Here is an 11,830-nt window from a genome sequence, read left to right on the forward strand (position 1 = left end):
CTATAAGGTCGGAGTGAATTTTCATTTCGAGGTGGAGGGCGCAACCTGCCCTCTGTAGGAGCGCACCTGCGCTCATCTCTTGAAATTCTACTTCCGCTCATTCTGTGCATGTGAGTTCCATAGGGCGCGACCTGCGTCTCTTGCATAATTTTGAGAACTCTCTCTCTAATTTATCATACACTGAGTTGGCTCTTTGTGTATGTGCAGAATTGTTACCATGGATCCGAAAGTACTAGTGGTGATGATACTACGGATCGTGGTCGAGAGGACCGAATGGATAGGCTCCTCGCTATGATGAATCAAATGGCTCAAGCACAAAATGAGATGAGAGCTGAGATCGAAAGTTTGAGGGCTAGTCGGAACGAGCCCCAACCTCTTCTGACATCCATTATTATTCCACCTGGTGTAACACCAGAGGTAGCATCCCCAACCACAGTGAGAGTTGAGGAGTTCAGACCACCAATGCAAAGTCAATCGGGGTTTCTGCTTGCAAATTTCATCAAGCTACGTCCACCTGAATTTGTGGGGTCTTCTCGAGGTAAAAGTAGCCAAGACCGGTTGTTAGACATGTCTAGTATCTTTGGACTCCATGATGTGTACCGATGCGAACGGGTTTACTTTGGTCGCCTTCATGCTTAGAGGTGAAGCCAAACACCGGTGGATCGCTGTTAAGGGCGGAGGCGTTTCCTATGAGTTGGGCTAAGTTTGAGGAACTCTTCCTTTTGAGGTATGTTACAGAGGGCGGCGAGATAAGAAGCGAATGGAATTCCTCAAGTTAGAACAAGGAAACATGACATTGGGCAAGATAAGAGAAATTCACTGTTCTTTCAATGACACGGGGAAGGAGTTGATTTCCACGTAAAAAGCTAAGGCTAGAATTCATTGACGGGTTGAAACCGATATCTGTGAAAGCAAGATGTCGGTCCTTCGGATCGATTCTTATCCGAGGCTATGAGAAGGGCTCAAGGTATTGAAAGAGTGGATGATCAGTTATTGCTACAGAGAGGCAAAGAGGTTGGAAGCGGTAAGGCGAAATTTGCATCTCGGGGTAGGCGGGGATCTGGGGAAAGAGGCAGGTTTACCAAGGTAGTGGTTCGTGGTCGCAAACAGATGTATAGGCCGGTCATTCAACCAAGCACCACAAAGGAGGGCACCAAATTGCATATAGGGGTTTGAATGTGGTTAGGCCAGCCTGAGTTTACCGTTCCATGAGACCGATGAGTGGATCACGAGGCCACCGAGGGTACCCGCTCCTTCTCGCACTGCAGCACCAGGTCACAGAATTTGAGGCCTCGTGGTCGAGAGCTAGATTGCGATTCAGAATACCACGAGTACACAAACCGGGGAGAGAGTGTGGTTTGCTATAATTGCGGTGAAGCCGGGGCATATCAAGCGGTTTTGTCCCAAGTCCACTTCAGGGGGGAGCGGAAACCAGACCAGGGCAAGGTGTATTATCTAGTGCCGTAGGAAGAAGTTGTGGATCCCATCGCCCAAAGAGGAAGCCACGATATATAATGCTATGGGGGCAGATATCGTCTACCGATCAAGTGGTGGAAGGTATGATATGTTTGTTTACTCATAAGGTGCATGTCTTGTTTGATACGGTGCTACTCACTCTTCATTTCTAAAACTATGGTGGAAATTCTTGGGTTGGAAGTAGTTAATACCGGGAGGAAGCTTATTTTATCTACTCCTTTAGGAAAGAAAACTATGTTCTTTGAAGTTTGTCACCATTGTGTGATAAAGATAGGTGATAGGGAGATGATAGTCGATCTAACGGTGATGGACCTAAAAGATTTCGATATCATCGTAGGGATGGATTTGTTAAGGAAGTATCATGCCCATGTAGATTGTTTTGCCAAAACAAAGCAGCGCCAGAAAGTACCGGACGTGACTGAGGTTGTGTTTGAGGGGATTAGAAATACGGTATCTCGAGTGGTGAAGGCCAAGTCTGACTTCAAGTATGATAGATACGGATTGTTAGCTGGTCTTAGTCTCCAAGGCGAAGTTTGAATCTTCCGAGCTTGTTCCCTGTAGTTAGTGAGTTCTTGTGCGGTGTTCCCGGATGCATTTCGGGATTGCCTCCACGGCGTGAGATAGATTTTGTAATAGATCTAATGTCGAACGTTAAGCCATTTCGATGATTCCTTATCGAATGGCTCCTCTCGAAATGAGAGAACTCAAGTCCCAATTAGATGAATTGAAAAGATTGGGGTTTATAAGGAAAGCCCGGACCTTAGGGAGCACCCGTGTTATTTGTGAAGAAGAAGGATGGGTCATTTCGGCCAGTGGATTATCTAGTCAATAATGTGACTATCAAGAACAAATATCCGTTGCCTAGGATCAATGACCTATTTGATCGGGTTAAGGGTGCCAAGTATTTCTCAAAGATAGATCTCGAGCGTGTTACCATCGATGAGAATTCGAAGAAGATATAGATATACGAAGACTGACTTTCCGAACCACTAGCTAGGGCATTTTGAGTTTTTGGTGTTACCATTTGGATTGACCAATGCTCGCTGCATTTATGGATCTCATGCACCGAAAGTGATGTGGAAATACTTAGATCAATTTGTTATCGATTCATAGATGACATCTTGATTTATTCAAGACTAGGGTCGAACACAAGGAACACTTGAGGATTGTCTTCCAAACATTAGTGGATCATCGGCTTTATGCCAAGTTCAGCAAGTGTGAGTTAAGTTGAATGAAATGAGGTTCTTAGGGCATGTTGTATCGGAGAATGGAATCAAAGTTGATCGTTCAAAGATAGAGGGTAGTGAATAATTGGCCGAGACCGACGTCGTCCGACGGAAATCGAAGTTTCTTGGGATTGGCGGTATTACCGCTCGCTTTGTAAAAAGGATTCTCTAGCATAGCGTCGTCCTTAACTAGATTGACCGCGTAAGGATGTGAAGTTTGAATGGACCGGAGGCATGCGAAAACGCTTTCAAGAGCTAAAGACGCCATTGATAACTTGGCCGCCAGTTTGACTATTCCAGATCCGGAGAAGAGTTATGTGATTTATACTGATGCCTCTAACACCGGGTTAGGATGTGTCTTAATGCAAGAAGGCCAAGTGATAGCGTATGCGTCTAGACAATTGAATGCCCATGAGAAGAATTATCCTACTCATGACTTGGAGTTAGCGGCGATTATTCATGCTCTAAAGATATGGAGGCATTATGTGTATGGTGAGAAGTTTGAGATATTCTCTGATCACAAAAGTCTCAAGTACTTGTTCTCGCAGAAAGATTTGAATATGAGGCAGAGGAGATGGGTTGAGTACATGGAGGACTATACATTCACATTGCAATACCATCCGGGTAAAGCAAATGTAGTTGCCGATGCATTGAGTAGGAAGCGAGAACATGTTTGTGCTCAGATGATGATGAAGGAGTGGCAATTGCTGGAGTCTGCTGCTTCTTATGGTTTTGAAATCACGGGAAATGGAAGTGGAGATTCTCAGAAGTGCTGTTATCTAGCACAGATGACAGTGACGGTAGAAAACACCTTGGTTCAAGAGATTGTGAATGCTCATAATACATCGAGGGATGGACCTAGGTACCAAGGATATGTGAATAATGCTGAGGATGTTGATTGGGAAAAATCCGGAGACGGAAGCATCAGATTCAGAGGAAGAATTTGGGTACCTTTTGATCACTCTTTGCGGAATAATAGCATCTTGAAGGAGGCTCATAGATCGAAGTATACCATTCATCCCGGGGTACCAAAATGTACGAGATCTGCGTGCCGTCGTTTTGGTGGCGGGCATGAAGCGACACATTGGAATATGTTAAGAAGTGTGCCACATGCCAACAGTGAAAGTCTGAACACCATAGACCACCGGTCTTCTTAAACCTCTGGAGATTCCGAATGGAAGTGGGAGAATATAACCATGGATTTTGTATCCGGGTTACCGAGGACCGATGAGGGAATGGATTCTATATGGGTCATTGTTGATAGAGACGACCAAGTCCGCCCATTTCATACCTTTAAGACTACTTACTCTGCTGAAAAGCTAAGTAGGATCTACGTGTCGATGTATTGAGGTTGCATGGGGCACCACTCTCTATAATTTCAGATAGAGGTACTTAATTTACGGTTCATTTTGGAGAAGTCTTCAAAGGAATTGGGGACCAAACTGAAATTGATCTGACATTTCATCCATGAGACCGATGGGCAATCGGAAAGAGTCATCCAAATCATCGAAGATATGCTTGAACTTGCGTGCTTGATTTTGGGGTAGTTGGAAGACTCATTTGGCATTGGTGAGTTTGATTACAATAACAGTTACCAATCTAGTATTGGTATGGCACCGTTGAAGCGTTGTATGGCGGCACCTTGCGGAACACCTCTCTCATTGGATTTGACCGAGATAGTATTATGTTGGGGCGAGAGATGGTTAGTGACACCACCGAAAGATTAGAGTGATAATGAATCGGTTGCTCACGCCCGTGAGTCGCCGAAAAAGCTATCGCGGATAAAGCGTAACGTCCCTTGGAATTTTATGAAGGTGACGGGGTATTCTTGAAAGTATCTCGAAGAAGGGGCATTGGAGGTTCGAGATGAAAGGGAAACTTGCACCTAGATATGTGGGACCATTCTGGATTATTCAGAAAATCTCTGAGCTAGCTTATAAGCTCGAGCTACCAGAAAGGCTATCATGTGTCCATAACGTGTTCCATATCTCGATGCTACGCAAGTATGAGCCGGATCCACTACATGTTGTCGATTTGGAATCATTGGAGTTGGAAAAAGACATTACCTATCCGGAAGGGCCAGTTCAGATTCTAGATGCGAGAGAGAAGAGATTGAGGTCCAAGGTCATTCCATTGGAAAAGGTTTTATGGAGAAATCACAACGTGGAGGAAGCAACATGGGAGAAAGAATCCGATATGAGGCAACAATATCCAGAATTGTTCGAGAACTAAGGTATGATTTAATTTCGAGGACAAAATTTTCTTTTAAGGAGGGTAGGATGTAAAAACTCAAATTCTTGTTAAGGGTATTTTTGTAAATTTCATAATAAATCTAGGGTCATTTATGTAAATTGGTCGTCGGGGTTATATTTCAAACGCGTCGTAACTTCTATCGAACTTAACTCCGACTCATAAGTCACGTTAGGTAAGCGACCCATATCGAAAATTTGACAAAATGCGGTTAAGCGGTTTTCTCAAGGCTTAAGCCGGCACGAAGTTAACAAATTACACGCATGATTGGGTCATCGTTATAGCCTGCGGTGAGATAGAATATAGAAGATTAAATTTAACGGGATGGGCCGGAAAAATAATTACGATGCGACGTCAAACGAGTTGGCGGTTAGGAGTGTGAGGACCTTAAGCGTAATTGTAATATATCGGCCCAAATAGGAAAAAAAAACGAAATTGCAAAAATCAAATTCACACCTAACTTCTTCTTCCCCAATTTTAATCACCTTTTAAAACCCTAAGAGAGAAAACCGAAATTCTCTCAATTCCCATCGATCCAACCATAAACTCTTCACACCCAAACCTAGGAACACTAAACTGAAGTGAGAGAATTCAAAATCTCTTGGAAATTCGAGCATACCGCAGCCAAATCGCGGCGACAATGAGTGAATTCCTCTCCAATCAATTCAAACCCACGAATTCGAACAACCAATCACTAACAACAGTGAATTCAAGTGTGGAGACTCACAAAATTCGGATTTTTGCCGTAACACAGCGGAAGGTGAGTTTTATTTTCGTTTCAAATAATTATTTAGACTCGATTTAGATAGCTTGGGATTGTAATGCTGAAATTGATTGTATTGGGGGTGTTGAAGGTCGGCAGTGGCAGTTTGGAGGAGCTAAAGTGGAGGGAAACAGTGGTGGAGCCGGAAATTCTTGGAGTGCGTCGGGTTTTCGCGAAAGGTTAGTGAATTTCGCATACAAATCGATAGTGTAAACTCGATTTCGAGTTAATTAGTGGTATTGGATGAAAGATAATTGAATGGGGTGGTTGTTATGTCGACAGCAGCTGTGGGTGGCGATAGAGTGGAGCGATTTTTGGTGGAGCAGCGAGCTAGGAGCGATTTTTGCTGCTGACTTGGTAAGAATTTGGTTATTCATTACAAATTCGAGAGATTCATGTCGATTTATAACTGTTAATGTACATTTCGAGAGATTTAATATGAATCGAGAAGGCGTGGGATTGGTTGTAGTTGAAATGTGGAATTTGAATTGAGATGTGATAGGATTGGCGTCGATATGAGGGCTGCCATGGCCGAAATAGTCAGAGAGAACCGTCGAAAATTTGGTAAAAGGCGAAATGGCCTCTGAAATCGCTGATGAGATTATAGGAAAAATTACCCAAAACCAATTTCTTAACGTCGAGATTTCTTCTCGGCCTACGCTAGATAATAATTCCTCGTTGTTCGATCAATTCTAAGAACCGACGTATATGTATATACTTTATTATAGGAGTGAATTCGAGTTGATTCGGTTAAAATTTGAGCTTGATTACATTAAGTGGGCTTGAGGAGAACGGAGCTTGCTAAGGTAGGAACCTACATACCAATATATAGCCCGCTTATTTTCATGCATGATTTGAATTATTTAACTAGGAAATAGATAGTTATTATCAACCATGCATGTATATATGATATTCATGTTTTGCATTGTATTTCCTCGCTATAAACTATATATATATATATATATATATATATATATATATATATATATATATATATATATATATATAGCTTTTCGTGTGAAATGGGTTTTCTCAGAAAAATCGGTTTTTGTTTTACGGTTAAAAGTGAAAAACTGGTTTTGGGAAGGTTTCGTCTCTTGTCTCGCGATGGAGAGACAGAGATGGATTTTGTAATGCTTGGTAAGGATTATCCGGTTGTTTGTAACTAGGTGCGAGGTTACGATTGTTCCCGGATGGTCGTGTTATTTACGATGATTCACCGTTTAGGAATCATCGGTTGTTATTTACTATGACCGCCCGTTTGGGGAGTCATAGGTTGTTCTACTTTCGAGGATGGGAAATCCGGAACTCACACCTACATAATCAATAGTTTTAAAAAAAAAACTACATAGGTAACTAGAGTATTTGAAAATAATCGGTAATATGAGTATATATATATAGATATTACTATGTTTATCACGAGGGGATTTAGAAAAGGAATTGTGAATTCCTATAAAGAAGGAACTTGTTGCGCATTTCGAGAGGCAGTTAAGCTCTCAGATTCCAACCGTGGTGTACACCTTTTCGAGGTGGTGGGCCACCTTTAAAGGGATGCATCAATCGGATGTAGTCCGGGAATTCCTTTTCTACTTTTCTAGATAACCATGCTTGTATGTGTCACCGCTTGTATGGTGTTTAGCTTGAGTGGGGTTACATGCTACCTCGATGAGGTTTAGGCGTGGAGGTGAGAGTTTAGTCCACTCTGGATGTGTGTCGATCCCCGAAAGCGGTCTGCGGTCGTCGAACGGTTGACCACCGTAAGTTAGGTGACCCGTATGGGGTTAAGTAGTCACAGGCCCACCGAGCCCTAAAAGCTTTGGGGAATTTTGTGTGTACGAACCTGACAACGGCATTTCAACTCCTCCCTGCGGTAAAAATCGGAAAACAACGATGCATGGTTCACACGGGAAGCATCTTGAACCGAGATTGCTGTGGTGGATCAAATAGTACGGTCGCATACCCTCACCATTCTAATAGGATCGTGCCACATAGTTGTATGATGATTGTGGAAACTATATTTTGAATATTAAAGAAGCATGCCGATATGATTTATGCTAGCTAGTGATTTATTGTATAGTCACGATATTTGGATATTATTATAAAAATCTGCATGTTTTAAATGTTTTGTATAAGTAGTCTAGTATTGGTTATGTGCGTTTCTACTGGGCATAGTTGTTTGCTCATCCTACTTAACATTTCAGACGAGCCAGTTGCGGAGGAGGCTTTTCCTAACCCTAGCAATGAGGGTTATGGGGATTTGGGAGGATTTCCGTATGCTTGACGAGAGACAGAGTCAAGTTTATATTTTAATGGTATAAATATAAGCTAGGTTATTCTTTTGTTTGTATATAAGGAGCATAGCTCTTGTCTTTTATTTATTTGAGTAAGAGGCTAGTTCCTTTGGTTGTATATATAGTGAGCTAGGCCATTTTGATGTAATATTTGATGTATTTAAGTAGCAGTTACACTTACATAGTTGGTGGATGGGATTTGATGTTGTTTAAAAGGTTGGTTTGTATATATATATATGTTGTTGGAAGGTTGTAGTTAGGATTTCCGGTTACTTACAAAAGTTTATGACAGGTTTTAGGGTTTACTGAATGTTGATCAAACAAAGGAAACTCTGCCGAAATTTTGGTAGAATCGGGATAGGTGTCTGCCTCGAGATTCATTCCACGTCCTCGGGATGTGTGTTGGGTCTCGGGGTGTGACACTTAAAATCTCAAAATTTACATTTTGATAGACTTTAAAGCATTTCGTCACGATCAACGTGATTGAGTGTATCCAACAATAGACATTTATATTTATTTATTGTATGGCTAGTTTTAGACCGATTTTATTTTGACAAATGATTGGTCCATGCAATTCTAAAAGACAACTACTATTTCTTGGTGTGTTTTGACAAATCTTGATGAAACAACAATAATATTGTTATCTAAATAAGTCTGAGATTCAATCATACAATAATTATTCATTGAAACTGAGATTTGTGTACCAACCATACATCTAATAGGGATTGTAAATGCCAAAATGAGTTTATTTAGGACTCACTATAATATTACACCAAATGAGATTAAGATTAAGCTAATTTATGATAAGTGTGAGGAAGGTTTTGGGTGTTTGATTGGTAATGGCTGCTCTTATTGGTGAAAGATGCCTACTCATCTTATTAGAATGAAGAATCAAGCCACCGTAGTTCTAAGGTTGACTTTTATAGATATGGTGGTAATGTGTGAGTCATGATGATAAAGAATGAGTCATAGTTGAGAGTATGGCTGAACATTGTAGTTTGAAGAGAAATATGGTTGTTGTAGTTGGTGAGAGTGTGATGATTACATTCAGTATGATGGATTAGCAGTGATGCAGGGATGCGGTAGTTGATGATGGATGATGGTTCATAGTTTATGTGTATAGAAGAGGAGAACGCTCTGGGTTCGATTTAGGACGTTCTATATCTGTGAAATGATCTTTCGGTCGGTTGGGTGAGTGCAGTACTTCTAGGTGAAATGATGTGGAGTATAGGGTGTGGTACATGAGTCGTAGCCCGGGAGACTTGAGTGAGATATCATCCGTAGGGTAGGTAGAGCAGAGTCGAGGATAAGGCATAACAACCTATACTTATGCTAATGGCTTGATTTGATGTGTTGCTGATTTGTCTTCCATGTGTTGTCATACGATTGGTTGTCGAGTGTTGGATGAATATATGTACTTACAGGGATGGCCGATGATATACGTAAAAACACAACTAGATTTCTCTAACTTATTCTTACATTATCAATTATTTATTTCATATTCTCACATATATATTCATGCAATATATAGAGTACGGAATCGTTCCACTCTTAACTCTTTAGACTTAAACGAATTCAACTAATCAAACACAAGAAAATAGTGGTGAGAGCAATATTTATGGATGTGAATTTATACTACGAAACTAAATATATGAAATTAACTTATACTAATTTAATTAAAGCAATTGAATATGAATAATAATAATAACTTGAAGGTATTTTAATGGAGATTTTATGGAGGCTACAATTATAAACCCTAATTACTTAATTAAACTAAAGGGAAGAGGTATGAGAGAGCTAATATTAAACCCTAATTAAACTAAACTAAGTGGGAGAGAGAGAGAAAGAGAGCTAAATTATTCTAACTAATGGGAGGAAGAGATAATAGAGTTTTGCCTTCATCTTTTTTATATAGGAGAGGGTTAGGCTTACAATTTCGTGCATGGGCTTTGGAGCTGTGTTTTGGGACACCAGGAGGACAACGGTTTCAATTTTACTCGTCCAAAACTCGGGTTGTTCCAAAACCCATTGGGGACCGCTTTGTATTTGGGTTCTCTCTATTATTTGGTACTGATCTTAACCAACCACTTCTTCCTCTGATTACAAATGTGGGTGATTCTTCCGTGAATTCGAAGCTAATGAATACAAATGCTGAACCAATAAAAGGACCCATGATCATTGATATCTCATCACCTTAACTGAATGCTATTGTTGGTCCAAGCAATGACCATGAATGACAAACTGCACAAGATCAGTTGCCTCTAACTATGGAACCGCACAACCCTAGACAGATGGGGTTTTCAACTCAAATGGCTTTCTAGAATTTTCATCCCTTGACTGAACTGGAATGCCCGGCAGGATTCGCCCAGATTTCTAGTGATCCTAAGAATCTCCACTTTATTGATTTGTCGCAATTACAAGATCATACTGTCCAGGAGGAGGTTTACTTTTTTAAAAGGCAGGAAATATCGCAAGGGGTAGCAGGCAAATAATTGATGAAACAAGACAAGGAAAAGTTCAATGAAATGGTGGAAAGTTTCTTTGCAGAAGATTGAGAGGCTAAACGAAAAACTCTTGTTCATGATGACCATGAGGTGGCTACTGTTCATCCTAATTAACATACTGCAGAAGACTTCAACTGGAAAAGGAAAAAAAAATCAGTCGGTTAAGGGTTCTGGCCGTAAGCAGATCCCAAGGAATCCATGAGTCTGTTATCTTGGAATTGTCGAGGGAGTGGCCGACCTTCGATGATGGAGGAGCTGAAAAAGAAAATCAAGGATGTTAGGCCTATGTTTATGTTTGTTATGGAAACTAAGTGTTCTGTAAATAAAGGAGTCAGTTTAATTACAAGATTAGGGGATTTTGAGTCTTTTGTAGTACCAAGCCAAGGTTTGTCTGGTGGCTTGTGGATCTTTTGGGACAGAAGTGTGGTGGTCGAAGTTATTATGTCTGAGTCCTGGTTCATTCATTGTAAACTCTCTGTAAAAGTGAATGGAGTAAACAAATGTTTTCTTTTGTCCTGTGTCTATGGAAACTCAAAGTCTTTCATTCGGAGATTACCGTGGCCTGTTCTTACTATGTTTAAACCGACAAATGATGAATCATGGTTGCTCATGGGAGATTTTAATGAAATAACATGTCCAGAAGAAAAGTGTGGGGGAAAACATTTTAATTATTCCAAAGTTAGGACTTTCTTGGATATGATTGATGATTGTGAGTTGTTGGATTTGGGGTTTGTTGGATTTGGGGTTTGTTGGTAGTATTTACACCGGACGAATAGACAGAATGGTCGTCACAGAATTTGGGAACGTATTGATAGAATGATGGCAAATGAAGTTTGGTGTTCAAGATTCTCTGATTGTAGAGTTCTACATGAGTTGTCCACCAGTTCTGATCATAAGTTTTTGATTTTAAAGTTGATTCAAGACAGGGTAAATGTTCGACAGCCTTTTAGGTTTGAAATAATGTGGGCGCAACATGGAGGATGTCAGGAGCAAATACAAGATGCTTTTCAGCATGAGTTACGTGGTTCTCATTCTTTTGTTTTATGTAAGAAGCTTCAAAACTGCCAGAAAAATTTAAGATGGTGGAATAAACATGTGTTTGGTGAGGTTGAACATAAGTTGGAGGTTGTCAAACAGAGACTGAGTGAGATTCAAAGTTTAATAGAGAATGCAATTGTGACAGAGGAGTTATTTTTGGTAGAGAATGACTTGATACTGGAACATAATGATATCCTTGTGCAGTAAGCAAATCATTGGGGGCAGAAAGCTTGTCTAGATTGGTTCCAATTTGGAGAGCAGAATACTCGATTCTACCATAAT

General features: G+C 40.6%; 1 protein-coding gene across 1 annotated transcript; it reads left to right on the forward strand.

The window, feature by feature from the left end:
- Positions 1 to 4,568: 4,568 nt before the first annotated feature.
- Positions 4,569 to 4,934, forward strand: LOC147521922 (uncharacterized). The gene has a single exon (XM_086566739.1). The coding sequence runs from the start codon at positions 4,569 to 4,571 to the stop codon at positions 4,932 to 4,934; it is 366 nt and encodes a 121-aa protein (XP_086422865.1).
- Positions 4,935 to 11,830: the final 6,896 nt, after the last annotated feature.

The sequence above is a fragment of the Coptis chinensis genome, chromosome 1, assembly GCF_015680905.1.
Source record: "Coptis chinensis isolate HL-2020 chromosome 1, ASM1568090v1, whole genome shotgun sequence".
Lineage (NCBI taxonomy): Eukaryota > Viridiplantae > Streptophyta > Magnoliopsida > Ranunculales > Ranunculaceae > Coptis > Coptis chinensis.